The sequence below is a fragment of the Monodon monoceros genome, unplaced genomic scaffold, assembly GCF_005190385.1.
Source record: "Monodon monoceros isolate NGI ecotype Baffin Bay Population unplaced genomic scaffold, NGI_Narwhal_1 Super_Scaffold_11, whole genome shotgun sequence".
Lineage (NCBI taxonomy): Eukaryota > Metazoa > Chordata > Mammalia > Artiodactyla > Monodontidae > Monodon > Monodon monoceros.
In genome coordinates, this window is record NW_021703767.1 from 11,186,668 (window position 1) to 11,210,940 (window position 24,273).

At 44.7% G+C, this 24,273-nt stretch overlaps 1 protein-coding gene across 1 annotated transcript; it reads left to right on the plus strand.

Moving 5' to 3' along the window:
• Positions 1-1,996: 1,996 nt before the first annotated feature.
• On the plus strand, positions 1,997-11,472 carry ATP5PO (ATP synthase peripheral stalk subunit OSCP). The gene is made up of 7 exons (XM_029215501.1): positions 1,997-2,227; positions 3,402-3,452; positions 4,654-4,764; positions 7,479-7,608; positions 8,311-8,423; positions 10,904-10,990; positions 11,291-11,472. Exons 1-7 carry the CDS (start codon positions 2,192-2,194, stop codon positions 11,402-11,404), a joined length of 642 nt encoding a protein of 213 aa, XP_029071334.1. The 5' UTR covers positions 1,997-2,191; the 3' UTR covers positions 11,405-11,472.
• The last annotated feature ends 12,801 nt before the right edge of the window (positions 11,473-24,273 follow it).

The following is a 24,273-nucleotide window of genomic DNA, read 5'->3' on the forward strand; positions in this document are numbered from 1 at the left end:
TGTGTTTCTCCAATTGTCCAGATCACCAAGATGTAAGCAGCGTACACTGGCATCAAAATCTGACGCCCAGAAATGCATCCTGAGACCCAGAACTGCCATTTCCTAGATGAGCTGCCCAAACAGGATCCAAGAAGTTTCAGCACCTATAAAGTAGGGGAGTACCAGACTACTTACATCTTAGAGTTATCCTGAGACTCAAAATAAAAATGAAACCATACATGTGCAACCATTTGATAAACCCTAAAATTCAAACGACCACAAACTATTATTTTGGCAAAATGCAAAGGGCTGAAGTGAGATGGGGGTAAATACAAAGGAAATAGAGGGACTCTCCCTGTTGCTACGCAACCTTACAGCTTCCTTATAATTAATTATTAATGCGATAGTCTAGAATTTTCCAAGTATATTTGGCCCCAGAACTTTTGATTTGAATTACATTTAATAACACCCACACATTAGGAAACATGGGGTTTGTGGTTTGGTTCCACATAGAATATAAGGTCTATGAAGGCAAGCACCTTGTCTTGTACCCTGCTGTACCTCCAGGGTATAGAAGAGCTGCCTGCACATAATAGGTGCTCAATAAAATGTGTTGCATAATGCATATACTTTCCATTAGACATGTTTGAAGACAGCCTCCCAAAAGAGTTTGCAGAGAAAAGTAAAACAAGGGTTTTTATGCGCTGCTAGTGAAAGCATAAATTGGTTTAAAGTTTTGAAAAGAGCATGGCCTCATTCATCAAAGACTTTTAAAGTGCTCATACCCTCTCGCCAAGTTGTGCCAGCTCTGGAAATCTATTTGGAAGTTATCCTAAGGAAGAAGAAAAAAAAATTTGTGTCTAAAGATGCTCAGGAGATGAAGTATTGTTTAAAATGGAGAGAAAGAAAAAGGCAACCATCTGAATTATGTTCAAAATTATTGAATGATTAAGTTACAGAATATAAAAACAAAATAGAGAACATTATTCAGTGCCAGTCTGTCAGACAATTGTTCTAAATCTATAGATAAATGGATAGATAGACAGATAGATATACAACTTGTTCATTTTTCCTAACAGCCCTAAGGTAGGTGCTATTCTAATACTCATAGATTAGAACACTGAAGCACAGAGAAGTTATATAATTGGGCCAAGGTCAATGAAAGGACTGGGATTCAAGCCTGGGCAGTCCAGGCTACTATCTGAAAAAATAATGGGAGTCAACACACTCTGAGTGTTCGAAAAGAGGGCAATTACATCCCTTCTACTTTTCTGCATTTTAACAAGTTTATGTAATGATGAGAAACCTGCACTCGAAAAGGGTAAATTAAGGACTTAATCTGTGTTCCTATAATAGATCTGAGCAGAAAGACATCTTAATTGACCATAGGACCCCATTACTGCAACCAGGAAACTCCAACCAGCAGCCAACTCTCTTCTGTACACAAGAGAAAATTAGAGTAAATTCCATTTAGAGGGAAGTGGGTTGAAAACAGGTTGTTTTTATGAATGCAGAGAAACTAGCCAAAGCTAATGTTGGGTTCTCAGTTTCAATGTCACACTTGCTCAAACACCAGTTCTATTTTTAGGTATGGTTCTCAGATAATCACTCTGCCTTACCCAGAAGGAAGTGTTTAAACACCAGAACCTCACGCGTCCGCACAAACCAAGAGGTCAGTGCTGTACTCAGGTGAGATGGGGCGGAGGTGGGATAGAGGTATGCAGGAGCAGTCACGGCCCAGGTACTGGGCACGTAGTGTCCGCTGCTGGAGCTGTAAGGCTCAGGGTTTATATATACATACAGCGCGAGGAACTGCGCTTGATCACCTTTTAGCGTGGTAGGAAGAAAGGGTAAACACGCTAATGATGCTAGTGATGAATGTGAAATGGAACAAATGCCACCGTACTTATCTAAATGGAAATTTTAAGCTAAGGGCACTATATCTATTCTACAATAAGGGTCACTTAGTAACTCTAGAATTTCATTTCCAGGTGCTGTCCGAGCCCACTAGTCCCAACCCCCAGCCCTGTGGGTCCAGCCCTGACCACTCGCTTCTAAGGACTACAACTCCCAGTCCGAGGCAGATCCGTACGCATGCGGCCTGACGACCTACGCCTACATTTCCCAGCAGGCCGAGCGGCTACGCTGACGTACGCGTGCGCTCTTGGTCGCTTTTGCCAACTCTGGTTTGACCTACAGCCGGCAGGAGAAGATGGCCGCACCGGCAGTGTCTCGGCTCTCCCTGCAGGTGAGAGAACGGAGGTCCTGAAAGCCAGAGGGAGAAGCCCTCCTGGGGTGACTCGTACCAGACCCCTAAGTTCCACGGTTCCAGGCCACAGCTGGGGAGCGTGGCCGCCGTTCAAGGTCGCGGGGCCAGGCGAGTGGGGGGCGACGCCAGGCGGCCTGGGCAGCCCCGCTTTCCCCCCGGGATGCACGCGGGCCGGTGGGCTTGGGGCTGCGCGTGTCCTACCTTGGCGTCCTCTGAGCACAGCCTCGAGAAGCAGCTGGTTTGAAGGGCACAGGTGAAGGGGGTCTCTCTATGTTGTGGTGGTCACACCTGGCCGGGGTCACCAGTAATGCTAAGGAATATTTGTAAAAGCACATTTCACGTTTTAATAAAAAAGTGAGACCGAGAAGTTAAAATGACTCGTTCTTGGCTGCTCAGCCAGTAAGGGGTAGAGCTGAGATTCGAATCCACAGAGTTGGAAAGAAAATTCGTACTCTTTATATTACATGATGCTTTACATATCATGACAGCGTACAGCTTCCGTAAGTTTTCCATAACTCTCACAACCGGTATAGTACACTTAGAGCTGGAATTTTCTGAAGGTGACCTGTGCCTTTGCAGGTGCCTTTTAAACTCTGGATTCCAACTCTTGATAGACAAGATACCATCTCAACAATATCAAGGTAGTATTTTGATAGACAAGGTACTAGGGCCTGTTCTCACATCAGAGGCTGGAGTACCCAAAGAATTCATCTGTATTTTCAGATAGCATTTGGATTCTAAGAAGGTCCATCTCTTGCAGTTCATGCCTGGAATCCTCCCACTTTTTATTAAAATCATGCTCGAGGGTGGTAATATAAATGCCGAAAATCTTGTTAAAATTTTTGGAAGACACATTTCACCAAACTTAGTGTTTTCTCTCTCAGTGGTGTGCTTGCCTCAGCCTACTCCTAGTAAACCAGGAAGTTAGAAGTAGAAAAGCAATTTCCCAAGCAACCTGGAATGATTTCCAGTGGGGAAATTTACTCCTAGGTAATAAAGAGCAGCTCACCCTCATGTAATCTATGTGATGATACAAGGAAACATGAGAAGCGCATCATCTAGAAGTCATGTTTACTGTTTATTATTGCAGGTGTAAATGCAGAAATCCTTTAAGTAGTCTGATTTGGATCTACTTTCTCTTTTTGTTTTAAAGGTGCGCTGCTTCAGTACATCTGTGGTCAGGCCGTTTGCCAAGCTTGTGAGGGTATGTCTTTTGTGATTGTAAAACAGATGAATGTGTGTGAATCAGACAGCAGTACACTTAGGGGCATGGATTTTGTATAGTTTCCCCTAAACCTTTATGCATGATCTGTGGTTCCCCAAATATGATGGGGGTGGAGGGGCTAGGGGATGGAATAATGTTGAATGCCTGCCGTGGGACAGGCCCATGCATAACCTTTAAGTAGGAGAATTTCTTAAAACCCGATAACAGTGATGGGAGGTAGCTGGTCTTCCCATTTTACAAAAAAGGAAACAGACTTTGGGAAAACTTGCCCGAGGTTATTCAGCTTAGTCTTTTTTTTTTTTTTTTTTTTTGCGGTATGCGGGCCTCTCACTGTTGTGGCCTCTCCCGCTGTGGAGCACAGGCTCCGGACGCACGGGCCCAGCCACTCCGCGGCATGTGGGATCCTCCCGGACCGGGGCACGAACCCGTGTCCCCTGCATCGGCAGGCAGACTCCCAACCACTGCGCCACCAGGGAAGCCCTTCAGCTTAGTCTTAAAGCTGGACTGAAACTAAATCTTGCTCATCCAAAGCCTAAGCTTTTCCACTACAATCACACAGTACCAGTAAGCATATGTAGTCATACATTGATGGTTGTGTGGTTTTAAAAGCCAGTGGTTCATTGTAAAAACTAATTCAAGCCTCAAGCACTTAGTAAATTGCTAAAGGGCTCCATTAAACTGAACATTTATGGAGCTCTGTAAGGGATATTTGCAGTATTACTCTGAAATGTATAAAAGTATGCTTGTGTATGTTTCATAAACACCTGTTTGCCTGGTTCTAACATGTTCAAAACTGCCTTCTATCAGTGTTTAAAACCTCCCAAACTTGGAACTAAGTAGTTATTGAATTCAAAGGAATCCTAAGCTCATCTCATAATTAACATAGTTGAATTATAGATAGTTAGAGCAGAAGGGGACTTCAGACACCATGTTTCCTAAACCCCTCGTTTTAAGGTGAGAAATTGGAAGCTCACAGATAGAGTGACCTGGCCAAGGAAACATCCCTCATTTTGAGACTTGTCATTCAGGATAGCTCTTTGATGACATATTTAAACTGTTTTGTGCTATAAAAGATGTATTTTTTAAATTATAAATATTTCTTTCTGCTATTGATACCGTAGTATTGTCTTAACTGATTTTCTTTTTCGCTTCCTCCCCTCCTCCACCCTTGTTTCTAAAGCCACCTGTTCAGGTATACGGTATCGAAGGTCGCTATGCCACTGCTCTTTATTCTGCTGCATCTAAACAGAATAAACTGGAACAAGTAGAAAAGGAATTGTTGAGAGTAGCAGTAAGTAGCCTTTCCTGTTCATTACTTATTAAGTTCTCGTTGTATATATTTTGCTTAGATATTTGACTCTGCATCCCTAATGAGGTATATCCTAAGAGAAAGAGCTGCAAGAAAAAGGAAAAACATATTTTCTGTAATGATGTTGATAGTAATAATACTGGGTATTATCGTTCTGAACCTATTGTATAATAGGTACAAACTGACGCAGGTAAGAATATTAATATTAGGAACCAAGATTTGGGGCTCAGAGAAGAAATAGAAAATCTAAATTTAAGATGGTAATTTAAGAAACATTGTCATTTCAAAAGAGAATTAAAAAGTCACCTTGATAATCTTTGCTTGTATTTCCAGGTATTTCCAAAACAGTCTTTAGAATATATTACGATTTTGTTTAATTGGGAATTTATTTTCCTTATGAAGCCTTTTGTGAGGAGAAAATGAGCAGAGCACGCTGGGCAGCAAAATTAGTGAAGGTGCAAGAGTTTCATGACGATAATAGAGAACTGGCAAAGACCACAAGGCTACAGGGGAAAGTTTATTTTTACGTGTTTTTTAAACATGAAAAGAAGAGTAAATGAACTGAATTAACAAAAGCCTACAGTGTAACTTAAATAGAAGAATCCCCACTGCAGTTTCCCCTGAGTTTTCTAGTTAACACATTTTGTTTCTTCCCCTGCTCCTTTTACAGTAAGTCCCCTACAGAAAAACGAGTTCCGTTCCAAGAGCGCGTTCATAGGTCCAACAAAGTTAGCCTAGGTACCCAACTAACACAACTGGCTGTATAGCACTGAACTGTAGTAGGTTTATAATACTTTTCACACAAATACATAAAAACTAACAAACAAAAAGCAGAACATTTTTAACCTTACGGTACCTTGAAAAGTACAGTGGTACAGTGCAACAGCTGGCATCCAGGGGCTGGCATCGAGTGAACAGGCAAGAAGAGCTACTGACTGGAGGAGGGAGAGGAGGTGGGAGATGGTAGAGCGGAAGGGTCGTCAGCAACAGGAGACGGAGGGCTGCAGTTTCACTCACATCCCGGGCTTGAAATAAAGATACTGTACTCTATACAGTACAGTACTTTCTAGTTCCCACCTCTGGCAGTAAGTTCTGCATTAAAGAAGGGGGATGTACAGCTAGTATATAATCTCTCCAGAGAAAGTTGTGTTCTTTTTTTTGATTTTATGTTTTAAGAATTTCTTATAATTTTTAATCAACTTCTAAAGATTTTTTTTTTTGATCTTACTGTTTGTTAGAGGGGATAAAAACCTTCACAGACTAGTTGTATAGAACAATAAGTTTTGTTCGTTTTTTCATTTTGAGCTTTTGTGGGAACTTTTGTCCTAACAGACAGTAATTTTAGCTCTGTTTTCCTCCCTTCGTCCATCTATCTCTGCAGATAACGCTTTTGATCTCAGTTGGTACCGTCAACTGTTCTGACCCTCACAGAATCATACTTACTGTTGGAGACACTCGGGGGACGGGTAGCAGGAGCAGACAGGGTCACACACAGGCTTTCGGGAGGTGACGGTGACTGCCCGCCGCTCGTCCCACGCACCCACTTTAGACCTGAGCACTGGTGCTCGCCAAGGGGCCCGTGGCTGGCTTGTGGACGTTAGAATGGGGTTTAATTAAAACTTGAAGTCGGTTAAGACGTGGAGACATAGAGAGGAGGCCATTACCTTAAGACTCTTTATAAAAGAAAATCAGCCATTTCTTGGCACTGAGAGGAAAATATGCTGCCCAGGTGTCACTGACTGTCCATGGGTGATGCAGCAAAAACAGATAAGAAACATGAAAAACTGTATGGTTCCAACTCCGGAATGCTTGTAGTTTGTATAAGCTAGCAGTTTTTATGGAAAAATATTGTTTCTTTGGGGTCGCTCAAGTTGAAGTTTTAGCATTAGATGGCAGTGTAGGCAGGTAGCTAGGATCAGAGACAGAAATTGTCCAGGAGCCCAGGAGAGGGTGCTGACAGAGGGGTTGAGGGGCTAATAGAGGTGCATAACTGAAAGATGCCCAAATGGAAACAGCCGTTGGTTTGCTGGAGCTCTGGCCTGACACTCAGGGGAGCAGAGTGCTGGAAGCTGCACGTGATCACTGACCAGACGTTGGTGACGTAACACAGCAGAGACAAAGTTGTGTCTCTCACGGTAGTTGCACTCCCGTTCTTTGGCCCTTTTTCCTCCCAGACTGGCTGAGGCTGCTCTGGAAGCCCCAGAGCTCCCGCACAGCTCTGGGTTGGCTCTCCTGAGCTCTCTAAGGGGCAGGACAGAATCCGCGTCAGCCTGAGAGGGAGAGGCCAGGAGGCCGCCTGCAGTCAGCACACCTTGTCAGGTCTACACTTGAGTGTGGGCATCATTAGCGTCCTCTTAGCATGGGAAAAACTAGAGTATTACCCGTAGTAGGTGCATTGAAATAGGTGGTGAATTGAATCTTTTGGCTGCTTAGGTTTTCTATAATCTCTCTTGAAAGGCAAAAATAAATTTAAGAAACTTCATTAAAGTGGTTTTAAGTATTTTCAAGAAATACTGTATCCTGTGTAAAATCATCTTAAAAGCAAAGAAAATTTTGTGATCGTAAACTTCCCTTCATGTGCTTTGAGAGTGCTAATTTTATTTATGAAATATATGATTCATCAGAACATATGTGTACGGAAGCTAGGATCATTTATGGCCTAAAGAGTTTAAGAAATTATTTTTTGGTACTTTTAGCAAATCTTGAAGGAACCCAAAATGGCTGCTTCTGTTATGAATCCCTGTGTAAAGCGTTCCATTAAAATGAAAAGCCTAAATGACATGACAGCAAAAGAGAAGTTTTCTCCCCTCACGTCCAACCTGATCAGTAAGTATTAGATGTTTTTTATTGAAGGCTCTGAAAATTCTGCTACTGAAACTGTCCTGCATGGGCCGGGAACCCCAGCTCCGCCTGCCTTTCGGCAGTGAGGAACCTTGGTCTCCCCCAGCCTGCTGAGCCACAATCTACATCTTAACTGGCTCCCCAAGTGAATCGTTTGGGCGTTAAAGTTTGAGGAGCATTGTCTAAAGGATATTAAGATGCAAGAATGCCTGATTGCACAGTTTCAACCCATGGACGAGACCAGTGGGACTCATACCACTGGTGTGCCCCCCCACCGTCCTTGAAGACATTTGCATTCTTTGGTACGTTTGAGTTGCTTTTCAAATCCCATGATCACTCAGAATTCAAAGAAAGCGTGTAGTGAATATAGACAGTGTGTTAATTTCAGGATTTATGGCCAACACTGGTATCTGTGGCATAAACCTGAAAATCAGATTGAAAGCCGTATCAAGAAATCTACTGCAAATCCATGTAAGACACACACACCCTTACAAACTTAAATCCTTGTTTGTTCAGTCTTTTTTTTTTTTTTGAACATTGCATATTCTTTTTAAATAAGTTGCATCTTCTCCATTCACATTCTTAAATGACATTGAATTTTAAGGCCACAAATCTAAGTTTGCGTTCTAGGTGAATATAATGCTTCATGAATGACCTGATTTAAGTGAAATACCTTTATTTTCCCAGGTTTGCTTGCTGAAAATGGTCGCTTGAACAATACCACTGGGGTCATTTCTGCCTTTTCCACCATGATGAGTGTCCACCGGGGAGAAGTGTCTTGCACAGTTACCACCGCATCTGTAGGTGACGGGCTGTTGCTGCTGCATTTGCCTTGACATCCCCTGTGTCACATTTTGCAGAACAAAAAGAAAAAGGCTAAAATCAAGAAATCGGGACAGGCGACTTGGCACTTGGGCGGTTTGCTTCATTTATACCAGCTTCTGTGAACCTCTGCTTTGCAAGGGCCAGCGTGTCTTCTTGGTGCTTCCCTAACCAGTGATTATTCATAAAGAGTGTAGACTGAGTTAAAAATGTGTCGGGAAATACTGGTTTATGTTCCGTTAAGGTTTAAGTTATTTTGTAAATGTCACACTACGTAGTTTACTGAAATACGTGTCTAATCTTTCGCGGTGGTGAGTGGGAAGGGGTAAGGCGGAAGGGCCCTTTGGTCTTACTGACTCGCTGAAGTGGACTGAATTTTGAAACCTACACTATTCTGGGCGCTTTATTTTAATATCAAAGGTCTGTGTGAAGCAGAAGTGTTATTATCTTCATTTTACCGATGAGGAAACTGAAGCCCAGGGGAATAAGTTGCTTGCTCGAGGTCACAGAATGTGGAACTAGGATTTGAACACAGGCCTCTCTCTCAGAAGTCCGTGTTCCTTAATCTGCACTACCTCCCCAGAATTAATTTTGTTGTTGTTGTCTTAAGTATGTATTCTCTTCCCACTGTAGTTCAGTCAAGGTAGGGAAACAGTCTGTGAGGCTTAATTATCAGTAGAGCATGGTAGATTTACTGGGGGTACGCAGCACCTGACCTCACCTAGATTAACATTTCTAGTGTTGAAAAGATATTCTAACTCTCCAAAAGAGCATCATATGAAGGAGACGTTTTAGCACATAGTACCTATTCGTGCATTTGTAGTTCAGCAGTTGGTGCCCCCAAAGCACATTCCTGGCTGGGAGTCAACACAGCTCAGATGTTCTCCGGAGCCCACCGCCACTGCGCTGGTTCTCCTTGACCACAGAGCTCAGACCAGGCTCCCCTGGCCAGATGGTCACGCCATCCCCATGGCCAAGCACTGGTGGAGGTCATTCTTCAGTGGTTACAAGGACATGATTTTGTAAGTTTCTTAGAACCAGCTGATGCTAATGTTTTTGACATTGAGTCTCCCGGGTAAATAATTTCCACCCTTAAAAAAAAAAATATATATATATATACACCTTGATTAATGACTAGGGGCACAGACTTTAGAAATAGACTGATTTCAAATATTGGCACTAGTCCTCACTTGCTGGTGGGACCTTAGGTGAGTTCTTTTTTTTTTTAATTAATTTTTATTGGAGTATAGTTGATTTACAATGTTGTGTTAGTTTCAGGTATACAGCAAAGTGAATCGGTTATACATATATCCACTCTTTTTTAGATTCTATTCCCATATAGGGCATGACAGAGTATTGAGTAGAGTTCCCTATGCTATACACTAGTTTCTTACCAGTTATCTATTTTTTATAGGTGTGTATATATATATGTGTATATGTTTATCCCAGTCTCCCAATTTATCCCTCCTGCCCAGGTGAGTTCTTCTTAACCACTGTGAGCCTCAGTTCTCCCACACGTAAAATGGGAACAATAACTCCTGACCTCCCGGAGTTGTCCAGGGTAAAGGCGATGGTGGTATAAAATGCCTGGCACACACGGGTGCTTAGCACGCAGCATGTGTCTGAATGGAAGGTGGGGCGTATACGTCTGAGTTCTCTAACCTCAGAGCCTCAGCGGGTGATTGATGGAGCACTGATAGACTTCCCCACCACCACCCCCCAAAAGACACTGTCGGATCTTTGCAGAGCTTAAAGCCTTCTTTGCTAGCTTTTGGACTCTTGGGTGTGTGGGTTGGGAGATAGGATTTGTGACAGGTGAAATGCCGCTCCTTCAGCAACATTTGCCGTTCTCACCCAATCGGGGGTAAAAGTTGGGGCAAAGAGGAGAGAACACTGTCTGGATGGTCAGGGCACTTGCTCTGTAGGAACAAGATCACAGAGCTGTGCTGACTTCAGGAGCCAGCCGCCTGCCCGGGCTCTCTGTGACCTGCAAAGAGTGGGGCGGCATGCCAGAGCTCCTGGTACCCGCAGATCCCAGGTCAAACTGCAGCTTTTCATCCAAGGGAATAATAGACTCAGGCTGCACCCGGGGGAGCTGCGCGGAGGAGAGGCCTGCATCCTCAGGCATTATAAACTTCAGGTTTTTCCCCTAATCGTTACTTCTAAGTTGTACTGCTAGTACCATGGAGCAGAGATGGGCAGTAAGTGAACCTAACCTCCCAGTGTGAGCTGCCCGTGTGTTCTTGTGAGGCAGGGCCTTTGCACACCCCAACACCAGCCTTGATGAGTGACCATTGCGGCACAACTCCAGGATGGGTCCTCGAATATCTAACAGAGGAATTCACAAGGCCTGTCTTGGTGATACGTTGCCAGAGGGATGTTTTTTCTCTCCTTCAACTATAGTAACTTTCTGTTTTGCTTTATCTAAATTTTAAAGGATGGTTTTGTCCTTTTTTAGCCTTTAGATGAAGCCACTCTTACCGAATTAAAAACAGTCCTGAAGAGCTTCCTAAGTAAAGGCCAAGTATTGAAATTGGAAGTTAAGGTAGGTTTTTAATTACGTACGGTACGTTTCCTCAGGTTGTTTGACACCTAAAATGGCTATAGAAAGTGGAAAATTAGACTTGATTATGTAAAAACTTGCCTGTAGTAGAACCTTCATATTTATATTCAATATAAATGATTATTGAGTCCATTCACAATTTGACTTCTGTCATTTTCTAGATATAATTGTTCCCGCTTACAGTTATGTAGCACGTAGACTTTTCAGAGCACTTTTTCATCTTTCGTTTTGATAATGAAATGTCAATGTGTTTTCACATTTCCAACCTATTTTCTTTCCTAGATTGATCCATCAATCATGGGTGGAATGGTTGTCCGTATTGGAGAGAAATATGTTGATATGTCTGCAAAAACCAAGATTCAGAAGCTGAGCAAAGCGATGCGGGGGATTCTCTAAAAGTGTTGATTTCCTAAAAGTGAAAGTTCTTAAACTTGGAGCAACAATAAAATGCTTCCTGAACAGAATATACTATGTTTACTGTCTTTTAAAGTGGAAATATAGGGAGCCTTATTTTTATATCTTTCATGATCCCCTTAGCTTAAAGGTTAAAAGGCCCTTTGGAACTTAGTTTGTGTTGATTATTCTTAGGAATTTATGGAAGCTTGTATCCCTTAGGAAAAAGTTAACCTTTATACCAGGGACTGTTAAGTACTTCATGTATCTTACCTCATTTCCTTTGTCTTCAAGGCCTGAGCCTGCACTTGGAGTTAAGGTAAAGCAAACTGGTTGTCATCTCCAAGTTTCAAGTGCTGGGGCACATCTCTAGTCAGACACTGAAAGTGGTCCCTGAGCCCACGCTGGTCAGACACTGGCAGCTGCTCCCCCTCTGCTGCTTCACGCTTCTTGCAGCTTCTGCAGCACGTGGGCCAGCCCCTACTGCTGTGCCCCTGGGGTCCCATGTCAGCCAGGTGACTGGGCTGCACAGAGTCCTTCAAATAGGGCCAGGTTGTGCTCACCTGCTGAACTCTTAACAAGTACTTCCAGCGTGTGCATTCGGACTTGTTTGAGCCCAAAGTGATTTGGCCTACAGTCCCACCCTCCACATTATCTTACTTTTAAAGGCAGTAATGTTTTCTGTAAAAGCTTTCAGAGAGATTATTTCCAAAAAGATGCCTCTAGTCTAGCATCTAGAAAATCTAAAAGCAGTTACTCTGCTAACAAGCATTCATTCCCTCAGCCCCACTGAGCACAGAGGTCCTCATCAGAGCTGTGCACTTCGCAAGGGAAGGCAGCAGAATGGCAGCTTTCTCAGCCAGCCGGCTGTCACAGTCCCCGAGAATGTCCTCTGAACCAAGGAATGGCCAGGAGTGTCTGCACAGAATGGAATCACAGGATTTTCTCCCCTCTTGGGAGCAGGTATTCCAATGGAAGGTACACTGATGGTTAGAAGTCACTGCTCTTTGGGGCTTCCCTGGTGGCACAGTGGTTAAGGATCCACCTGCCAGTGCAGGGGACACGGGTTTGTTCCCCGGTCTGGGAAGATCCCATATGCCGCGGAGCAACTAAGCCCGTGCGCCACAACTACTGAGCCTGCATGCCACAACTACTGAAGCCCGTGCGCCTAGAGCCCGTGCTCCGCAACAAGAGAAGCCACTGCTCACCACGACTAGAAAAAGCCCGCATGCAGCAATGAAGATGCAACGCAGCCAGAAATGTAAATAAATAAATAAATGCCAGTCCCTGATGTGTGGCAGAACTTCTGCCCATTGGTCCTGCCAATTAAGGCCTTTCCAGCCAGGCTGAGGGAGCCAAACTTGAAATAAATCTTTTTGCTTCTCTGATAATTACAATTATCCTGAAACTGCCCGAAGAGATATCTCAAACACTTAACCTGGTGTACATGCAGCCACCATACTTGAGGTCATAAAATACATCCTGACAGGACTAGAACATCTGCACCCACAGTGAATGTGTTACTTCACTGGGGTAGTAACCCTTTCCCAGACTGTAGAGTGACCTAGTCGGGAGTAATAACCACTCTACAAAACTCGTTCAACAGGAATTTTCATAAGGGGATATGACATGCCGTCCGCGGTGAGTCCCGCGATGTTCACTGCTTTGCTCTCTGCAACAGTAGACGAGGTGACTGAGAACGCATCTTGGAGCATTTGGGGGGTGTACGTGCAAGCCTCTGCTGTTCCAACCCATGAAGCGTCCCACCTTCAAGGCTCGGTTTCCACCCCTGTAAATGGAAGAAGCAGTAATGCCCACTCCCAGAGTAGCTGCGAGAGCGAAGCAAGATTATATGAGCTTAGTACCAGGCCTCACAGATGTAAAGGTGTCAGCAAATGGTGTTGGTTACTAAGGTCCAAAGGCCTCTGACATCTCTGGGCCATCTGACCCCGGGGGGTTAAACACTGCACCTGACAGGTAGTAGTCACTCAAGCAAGGTCATCTGGCAAGTCATTCTGCCTGCCAGACTCTCCTGTCTTCAAGAGTCATTCAGAACTCCTGGTTCCTACTAGATCATTAGGATGACTCGCTCCATCAGTCCTCCAGGGAAGTCTCTCCCCAGTAAAATGCCCTTAATCCTGACATAACACCCCTAAGTGAAGGATGCTCTGCAGTTTTCAAGGCCATTTCATGTATATCTCACTTAAGCTTTGTAACAGCCTTGTGGTCCAGATGGGACAGACATCACCCCACTCTACAAATGAGGAAAGAGACGGAGGGGCCTTAGAGATTTGCTCAGGACCACGGGCTTGGATGGCTAGTGGGACAGGTCCCAGAGCCCAGGTCCTTCACTACTCCTGCCCCCACCTCTGCCCCATTTTGTGCTTGTTCCAGCTTGTCACTGGCCACACCTGGCACATGGTCCCTCATCACTGGAGCCAACAAGCCAAGCTAACCTTAGGTGAGTCCCTGTGTCCCTTCCCACTTTGTCCCTAAGATGCTCCCGATTCACCCCTTAACCCAGGTCAGCTCTCCCCTACACTTTCCCTCCTGTGGGCCTTGCTAGAGAAGATAGAGTGGTCCAGACAACAGCCATCGCAGGCGCCCATTCCTTGGTCACCCTCCAAGTGTTTGGACAGCAAACGGATTCCCTTCCCAGAACTAGCCCTGGGTGGGCAGGGGCGGGACGACGGCAGCTAGAAAGTCCTGCAGGGCAATGAGGGACCCAGGGCCACATCCTAGGGCTCAGATCAATGTGCCCTCCATCTGCCATGACATTTCCCTCCTGGCTGTCACGTTGCTGAAAATCTGGCCTTCTTCCTGGCAAACCAGCTCCACAATCACTTAACATGTCCACTGACAGAGACACCACTTTGGGTTCCGCGGCTCCTTCCCAGGAGCCGGGAGTACTCAGACTGGTGTGTGGCACCAGTATCCAGTCACCTAACTTTCACCTGGACATCTGGCCACCCAGCCAGGGACTACATTTACCAGCCTCCCTTGAGGTACGTGACCACGGAGCTAAGTTCCAGCAGATGAGAGGAGAGGAAATGATGTGTGTGCCTTCCCGACTGGCCTCACGAGAACCAGGCACACAATTCCCTTTCCCTCTGGCTAGATGCGGACGAGACAGCGGGAGCTGGAGCAGCTGCACTTCAAGGTAAAAGCGAAGTGATTTCAAGGCCCTGCCAGGCCTGACCTCAGACCTCTGGGCTGTTAACATGAGGGAGAATAAACCTGTCACTGAAGCCACGGGATGACGGGTCTCTAAGTCTCAGTAGCTGCGTCTGTAACCCAGCCAACACTCTGGTTCGCCAAGACTCACCTGCCTTCCTCCTGGCTTGCTTCCTGATGGCAGCAGGGCTCACACTGCATACCCCTGTCAAACGCACAAGATGCGTGACGGCTGATAGACAAAATACCTTTGGGGGTAATACTGCCCATATCCTTCAGAATCAAACTCAACAACCTCCCTGTAAATTAAGCACATAGAAATGGGGGGAAATGGTGAAATGCTTCAAACACTGCCTTACATGGTCATCAGAGATTAACCCAGAGATCTGTGGACAATGATATTCTTCATGGCACTTTTTTACCACGGTGAAAATTTTAAAGCAGCCTCAACATGTAACCATTCAGGATTCTTTTTAAAAATTAGGGTAAACTGGAATACATTCAGGCAATGGGATACTATGAAGTTCTTAAAAATCAAGTTGTTGAAGAATGGAGATAGATGATTGATAGATAGATATAGATAGATGATAGATATAGATATAGATCTGATTGAAAAGAAAGCAATCAAAATAGAAGTGAGATGATTTATGTAAATTGTGTAATTGAACAGGGCCTTGCATAAGGGAAGTGTTCAAGTTTATTGGTTATAAACGGTACAAGAGCATCTAAAATGCATATGCAATGCACACACACACACGCACACGCACAGAAAAATAACAGGAATAGTGTGCATCAAAATGCTAACATTTATTTTTGTGTGGAAGAATACCCCATTGAGTGATTTTATTTCCTTTGTATTTTTCTGTGTTTGCTGAATTATCTGCATTAACAAATATTACTTCTGTAATTAGAAGGAAAGCAATAGATATTCTAGAACAAAATATTGCCTTGATTATGCTGGCTACTAAATGTAGTGAAATAGGCAATTATTCAACATGTTTCATACCACTGATTCACTCCAACCACCAAGGGGGACCTTGTCAATCTCGCAGAAAACTAGGTGTAGTTTGGAAAAAGTACTTTATTTTCTTTGTTTTTCAATGACGTTTAATTTATTTTTAGAACTTCAAATAACAACCAAGAAAATGGCCTAAGATTTTTTATGTTTGTCAAAAATGGGGCCTACTGATTTAAACAAGGCAAAGATTGGTTGCTTCAGGATCAGTCTTTTTAATGTGCTATAATAATACAACTAGTGTCCAAGCCAACCAGCGAATTTAAGGGATTTGATCATATTTAGATAAATCAGTGATGAAATAAGGAGGAATTACCTTAAAACCAGAACTGAAGAAAATGCTAGAGCTTTCCCATGGAAATTTAGGTTACAATAGAATTCTGTGTTGGTTTGCTAATTCGACCCAGAGTTAAGTCAAAGTTCTGAACATGTGGAGTTTTTTGTGTTGGAAACCTCTCTGGGGAAAGCCCGAGGAATCCCTCTGAATGTCTCTGTAAGACAATATTCACGTTTGCTTTCCCCTCACATCCCCTGGCACGTCTCGTGATACACAGCATAGAACTTCTGAAATCCTCAGAAGTACCTGGTACAGGAAATCCATTTCTACTTTGTGCTAACGTTTGTCTGAAGAAGACGTTGGGGGGTTGAAAGGGTGGTTGGTTTGGTTTGGTTTTTTATGTTTCTTTTTGCATAAATTTCCTTCCACAACTATAGCCTTGTCTGTGGGAAAAGGAAACACACAGGAAGAGATGCCATTCGCACAGCTGTCAGTCTGCTCAGAAAGGAGGTGGGGCAAAAAGAACCCAAAACAATCCACTGTAACAGGGTTGGTTTTTCTCCTTTTATTCATGAACTATGTGAATTTAAACCATACAGGTCAAAATGACCAAAGAGTTGTTTGGAAGAGATTCTTCTTTTTAGATTCAAGATACACAGGAATAGCCATCTGTATTGATGTTGCTACTGGTTTAAAGAAGGAAAAAAAAAAAACTCAGTTATCATAATCTTGACCAGTAAAATTTAACATTTCTTACATAAATAAGGTGCCAAAGGAATGCTCAGACAGCAAAAGTAACCTCAGCTTCTTTCAAACAAAAAAGAAACCTAATGTTTTGGCCCTGTTTCATCAGACCTTAGACAAATACGTAATTCTACAATTTATAATAGTATCTAGTAATTTTTGGAACTCCATTGACATTACACATCAAACAATATAGTCTCCCTTTGATGGGAAATTAAACAGTACCATTATTTGGCAACAGAAGTATATTACAGTCAACAGGACGTCCATCAGGGGTGGCTTAGTCCCACCCCTGGGCAGGGCTGTAAGGGGAGCAATATGCCACCAGCACTGTGACCCATTTGTCACTGGAAACACAAAGGACTCATGTCAGGATTGATACATTCTTTTCTAAACAGATGAAGGCTAAGTGGAATGGCTTGAAGCAGTCACTACTGGGCAGGACCCCACATCCTCTGGCTTTTCTTGACCCCAGACTTTTGCAACAACCAGGGCCCAAAGGGCGGTTGACCGGCTGACTCATTCCCACTCACAGCCCTCTTGCCACACCAGCCACGAGGGCTTGGTGCCCAGGAAGAAGGTCAGGACTTACGCTGGGTGAGTGGACCAGAGCTTGTCCACTTCTGCTGGCTGGCTTTAGATGGCCTTCCCTGGCCACCTTGAACAAAGAGATCTCTAAACAGCTCCATGTTTGGAAATAAAGTCAGTTACATCCACATGGACAGTTCCTCAAGGAGATTTGCAGATTACTCATATGACAAGAGACTCCAGGAAGCTTCCAGAAATCACAGCTCCCCACACCCCTGAAGTCCAGGAGGTCACTTGGACTCCAGCATTTGCCAATTTCAGGCATGTCGAAAAAGGACTTTGACTGTTGGTTGACATTATTAGGAAGCACACAGCTTGTTGAAAACCGAAGGCACGCACTCCCCATTTGTCCTTTCAAGCCATGGCCCTCAACTTTCCACAAATGGTGATTCACATGCAACACCCCCCGATCACCAGGAACTGGCTATTCTCGCCACTTCATCATTCCCAGCTTGTTAAGGGAGGGGTTGCACTCACGGGGTTGCCACCTCCTGAAATGACCTCTGAATGCCCCTCTCAGGGGTTTAGACCTTGAGTTTCACAGGATTTTGCATTCCATCTCTCCCTAGGTGGCCTGCGGGGACATTTCTGGTAGCAAAGTATAAAAAGTCTGTGCCCCAGAAGTAGCCTGGACCTCTGACCCTTTTCTGGGACAGGGAAAAAGAGGAAGGCCTCTTGCCCAGGGGTCTCCATCATGGACACAGGCACCTAGGAGGCTGCTCTGTGCTGCCTGTTCTGTGTGCCAGAAACAGCTTAACCCACAAAGCCCCAAACTTCATCCTTCAACCCACCCAGCAGTGCCATAGGTGAAGACGGTGAGGATGCCCCAGGAAATTGCATGGAAAATGCAAACACCAAAGGGATGTGCTGAATCTATCCAGAAAGAGAACTGCAAAGGGTGAGCCAGGGTGGGTCAGGGGGTGGCCTCCCTCCCACGTCAGGAACTCTCTAGAAGGATGGTTAGGTCCACCCAAGATTCCTGACCAATATGCTAGAACCCATGGAAGCTTCTGGAGCACATCACACAGATCTGATGGGAAACAGGCTCTCAGTCCTCCTGTCCTACCTGTTTAATGAAATACCTGGGTCACATCCAAGGTCATGGCTAGAAGGTACTTATCAGTTTATCACAACACCACCCACTTTATTTAAATTCATCACATTCTATGCCCCTCAAAAATGACTTCTTTGAATTTCTAACGTATGCAACTCGGATTTTCTTTTTAATATAAGAAATTTAGTTGGGTTGAACCCAAGTAATCTGATTAAGTATTCTCTACTCCTGGGATAGGTTTTTAATTTTTTTTCTATAGTTTTATGCACTTAAATTAGATTCCTAAAATACTCTCATATACATACAGAAAAATAATCTCTCAATGACAAATCACATTTTACAATAACAAGTTAAATATTTATAACTACAGAATCTGTGTTAGTTTATGCAACATTTAACCATAGCCTCTTACACACTATATGTACATTTAGTCATGGACATTCCCATAAACATACAGCAGAGATTTCTGGACAGACCATTTAAAGAGCGTAACTTTTTCACTTTATGTAGTGGAATTCTGCATTTTTCTTAGCTGGAAACTGTATAAAACGCAGAAAATCAGAAGCTAAGAACTGATTATCATACACAGGACATTTTTGTTGCAGATTCTCATCTGTTTACATGTATTTACACATATATTGACCACCTATAGATGTGAAGGTACAAAGCTGATGTAGCTAAGGCAATTGGACATGAATTGTATGATTGATTGCCAAGTTGTCTATCTAGGCAGGGCTATGAAGGGGTAAAAGAAGTGGGTCAGGAGGGTACAGACCTCAGCCTGCTGGGCTTCAGCAGACAAGATCTGAAGTTGGTTTTACAGTTCAAAGACACTTGGGCTATTGGCAATGTATGTTTTAAATGCATGTGTTAAAATAAATATCATTACCAAAGATCTTGCTAGAATATCTACTTTCCAATAGTGAATATTTAGCAGATGACATTATAAGGATGTTGATTTGTAAAATGTACACCAAAATGTTCATTCATGAAAACTAACGTTGACACAATATTAATTAAATGCTTCTAGAAAACACTTCTGAACTTTCAGTAGTCTGGACGATGGCAATACACGTAGAAACAAAGCTATAATTTGCTATTTCGTTCAGAGTGACGCCATCAAATCCATGCAAGATGAATTTGATATTTCTGTTCAACTTTCTGTCAACATTTTTACTTAGCAAACTTTATAATCCCAGACAGAATCGGGAAACATAGACGGGATTATTGCTCTGTGTGTGTAGAAGTGAAATCGATTTGCAAAGACAAAGCAGAAGTGCAAAGGTTTTGGAGCATCCAGCCGAGTGCTAGAAAACGCTAGCGAAAGAAAGTAACAATAACCACACAGCAGGAGGGGCAACTCCGTGGTCAGCTGCCTCCCCGGCACGTGGTCTTCTAGAACTCGAGGCTACTCACGCAGTGGGGTCTTTCCTCTCTCCTCACATCACCCTGCTCATGGATGGGATCCCATGGGGGAGAGCCCAGCTGGGAAGCTGCTGCCCCTCTGAAGCAGGAGCCCTCCGGACAACTGTGGAGCAAGGGACCAGCCTGGGCAGGGTGGCAGCGGTCTTCCCTCTCTCCGTGGAGTGGAGATGCAGGAGCAACGTCCAGACCCAGGGGAGGAGGCACTGGGCACTACCCTACCCCCGCCAGTTCCCCATTCTTGTTACCATCACCTGGATGGTCACTTGAAAGGCAGAGGCTGGAAAAGCCTCCCTGTCCTACCAGCAAAGAGGAGACAAGCCCCCAGTGGATGACTTAACGACTGAAAGGAAGGGTTTTATTTCAAATCAGTGGGTTAAGTGGTAAAGTCTTGGAGGCCTCTTGGCACACGTGGCCTGCCCTGGACTTGGAGCCCGGAGACCAGGCGCATCTGTCAGCTAGGGGCTTGGGTCTTATACCCTGTGATTGGTCCAGACCATCTGTGCCTTTACAAAGTAAGAAGCCAAAGGTGAAGCCCCACTTGCTTCAAAAATTAACTGAAAATACAGTGTGACCAGGTCCAGCTTCACGGGTGTCCAACCTGTGCAGTCACATGGGACCCTGTGCTTAAGGGGGCCTGCTCTTGGTTTAATTCTCTGCTATCATCACGTCAAAATTCTTCATAATTTTGAACAAGGGGCCTCACACTTTCATTTTGCACTCAGCCCACAAATTATGTAGCGGGTCCTGAGTGTGACTCTGGGAGGGTCAGACCAACCTGTTTTCCTGTTCAATCCACATATCCACTCATTCCTCCCGGTGCACATGCAAACATACACACACACACACACACACACACACACACACACAACACACACACACACACACACACACACACACACACCCTATGCAATGATCTGCATGGCCCCAACAGTCCCTTTACATCCGAAAACCCAGAAGTCATAGTCTCCAAGTAGAGACTCTGCTATCCAATCCAAGCAGAGGGGACCTTACTTCTAGCACCCTTCTTGGGGAGAGGGAGCCTCACCCAGTGCACCCACCCCGCGTCAGCCCAGCAGTGGGGGGACACCTCCGACTTGCAACTAAGGCCCCTGCTGGGATGAATCTCAGGGGCCTTCATCAAAGCAGATGCAGAAAAGGCAGGAAGGCTAAGAACCCCTTATAGCCCCAACCCCAGCAGGAGAGAAAGGCAAGGTGTCACCAGGTACCCCAGGGGTGCTGGGTTCGAGTCTCACGCTGGCTTCTAACCCTTCCCCCACCCCTTCCGTCTCAGACCCAGCAAGTTCGTTCCGTGATTTACACGAGAGCAATGCCCGGGAGCTTCAGTAGGTGGAGCCAGCGCCCAGGGATCCGCCAGTGGGACCTGCAAGTTTCCATCGGGGAGCTCTCCCCCTAGCGGTGACAGTGGGTATAACGGCAGCTGCTGGTTCCTCAACCAGGCACTGCAAAGACTCCACCAGCACCCACCCCTTCTCTGGCTCCTGCATCACCCTCTTTGCTCCAGGCCCCATTCTGTTTAGACAGAGAAATGGGAGGAAATAAGGGGTTTGAGTATGAGAGGAAAAACGCAAAGGAACATAGCTTTAGGAACACTGCCGCATAGGAATGTTAGTCTTTTCAATGAAAAAAGTACAAAACCAGAGTTCCTAGAAGAAAAATATGCATTCTTTCCACTGCATAAAAAGAAACCCTGGTTACTGGATAATCTTCAGTAAATATCAGAGAAACGTTCAACTTTTTTCAAGGCTGACCACGTAAGCCCACTTCTGAACAGTTTACTTGGTGGGCTTTGAATCCTAAAATATTCACTCTCTTCAGATGGTTTTAACAATGTAGGCTGGTATACAAAGTAGAACAAAATCTTATTAAAAAATGACTCACAAAACGCCCTGACATACACTAGGGGCAAATTTATCCTGAAATATGACAACCACACGTAGTGATGAACAAGTTATTATGTGGGTGTTTTCTGGTTCCCCGAGGCCAGATTAAAGAGGGTTCCTTTCAGTGGAGGAACTGACTGAAGCTGCATGTCACTGAAATAATTATTTGGAGGTGGAGATGAATTTTTACAAGCACTGGCTGTTATCCAAATGACTTAAAGTTAGATCTACAACTGGTCTGTGAAAGCCACAAAGGCAGGCCCCTCTTCACCACCTCCCAGCCCCTCTTCACCACCTCCCAGCCCCTCGGATGGTGTTTGGGTCCAGAAGGGGGACTCTCTGAATGAACAGCGTGCTATTAACAGTGCTGACTGTGTTACTGAGAGACCACAACCCAGAGATGGGACTTTCTAACTGTTGGCATCTGGGTTTTAATGCTTCCAAGATAGGGAGCTATTAGAAGTTTTCTATCTTTCATGTGGCGTGAGTTTTCCATGCTTATCAGGAATAGATTTTGGTTCCTAAAGATAGCAGGTTATGTACCTTAGCTGAGCCTGGTGACCTACAAACATATCCTGGAACTGACACAATGCAGGGTGAAGAAATGGGAGTTCTAGAAGGTTCCTTTCCTCTAGCTCAAATAAACAGCTGCTTTCCAAGTGCAATAAACATCCCAACCATATTGACACAATACTAAGTGGCCCCCATAAAACATGGCTCAGGGCACTGCCAGCTGAGTCTTGGCATCGGATCTGAGCCATTCCCTGCAGTCAGGAGAAGCCCCTGAGTGCAAAGAGAAGGCGGTATTAGTTTTACCAGATACCCCTTAGGGTGGCTCAGACCACAGCATCTGAGGGCTTCAGCGTGTCACTGATTCACTGATTATGCTTCCACCTGGTAGGAATTAAAGTTCTAATCCTAAAAAGCAAACAAGAATATCCAGCCTCATCTGTTGTCATCACCTCACGTTCTGCACAGGAGGTTCTGAACTTTCAAAGCAAGTGCATCTGGAGCAGGCAGACCCAATGCTAACCTCACACTAACTTCAAGTCTGAAATTACCCTGCCACCTCTAAAGTATGCAGGCGTCCATTTCAAAGTGCTAGTGTCCGCTGTAAAGCTCATCTCCAGCCTCAAGGAAAAGGGAGAATGCAGTGAATTGAAATAAAATGAAAAACTACTTGCTGTTCCCAATGGAAATTCTTAAAATCTTTACATACACAAAACAAACATTCTTCTTGCGAATCAAAAAGGCCCAACCAACTAGGAAAAAAATTATTTGGAGTAGAGACAGAGAAGCCTTTTTCTGCTCATACAAAGTACTGGCAAACACTAAAACAGACTCCAAGGATCTCCTTTTAAATAGAACCAGAAGACTTCATTCACTCCCCTTTGTTCTCCAGTCCCATCAGATTCTAGAATGCCCCTGTTCTGTTGTGGTCAGTGGCTTTACGCTTGCACCAGCCAACTCCTGGAGAGACAGGAGTTTGGGGTACCAGGTCACCGAGACAATGCAAGTGATCAATTTATCCATTTTCCGATGGAATTTTTTTCCAACTAAATTCACTGCCACTCAACCAGCTGAAATCAGTTACTTTCATAGACTTAGGTCATGCTTAAATTGTTCAAAAACCAAAGAAGAAAAGAATGATCCTTTTAACATGAACGTTCTTTGGGAGCATAGCTCTCTCCTCTGCCATCAGAGGCCAGGGTCATGTAGGAAGCCTGGTCCCAGTTTCTCAAGCATTCGTGGAGACTCCAGCCTAGAAAGGTCTCTCTCTGTGTGTCAGGCCAGCCCTGGGTCTGAATGAAGCCCAGGGCACAGCCCTGTGAGCAGAAAGGCCCCTGGCTGGGCTTAGAGGAGGTCAGCGCAGCTCAGAGAAAAGGGAAGCTTGTGGGGGTGTCTAGAGGGCTGGGGTCGGAATGCCAGGAGGTAGTGGCCTGGAGAAACCCTGTGTTTCAAAAGCAAAGAGCTAGGGCTTCCCTGGTGGCGCAGTGGTTGAGAGTCCGCCTGCCGATGCAGGGGACACGGGTTCGTGCCCCGGTCCGGGAGGATCCCACATGCCGCAAAGCGGCTGGGCTCGTGAGCCATGGCCGCTGAGCTTGCGCGTCCGGAGCCTGTGCTCCGCAATGGGAGAAGCCACAGCAGTGAGAGGCCCGTGTACCGTAAAAAAAAAAAAAAGCTAGGAGATAGAAAGTTATTGGCAATGGACATTTCATCTCTATGAAACACAGCCCAGGCAGCCCAAAAGGTAGAAGGGAAGGACTAGAGGTCAAAGAATTTGAGACTCCACGCATCACCCACATTCCTGTATCTCACACATGACTCACGAGTCACACCTGGATCTGAGGGCCAGCCTAACTCATCCATAAGGAGGATCAGTCACCTCACAAATTACCCCAGTGAGTACAAAGGACAGAACTGCTACCCTGGAGGAGCATCTAAAGGATGCTCAGTATAGTCACTTGGGAAAAAAATTCACATATTGCTTCTTCATGCTACATTAATTCCGATAATGGGACTCTGTGGGCGGGGGACCTGGTGGACCTAAAAAGGTGACAAGATGTTTGTCATTGAGCACATCACATCCTCCCTACATGAACCGAGATGCCCGGCATTCACACGCAAAGAAACCCGATGAAGAAAAGGGAGAACAGAAAGAAAGGGATTGGAATGGTGACCCAATATGACCCC

Coding starts and splice junctions, on each gene's coding strand:
- ATP5PO (XM_029215501.1), top strand. CDS start 2,192: ATGGCCGCACCGGCAGTGTCTCGGCTCTCCCTGCAG. Junction 8,424..10,903: donor GCACAGTTACCACCGCATCT/GTAGGTGACGGG, acceptor GTCCTTTTTTAG/CCTTTAGATGAAGCCACTCT. Junction 10,991..11,290: donor TATTGAAATTGGAAGTTAAG/GTAGGTTTTTAA, acceptor TTTCTTTCCTAG/ATTGATCCATCAATCATGGG.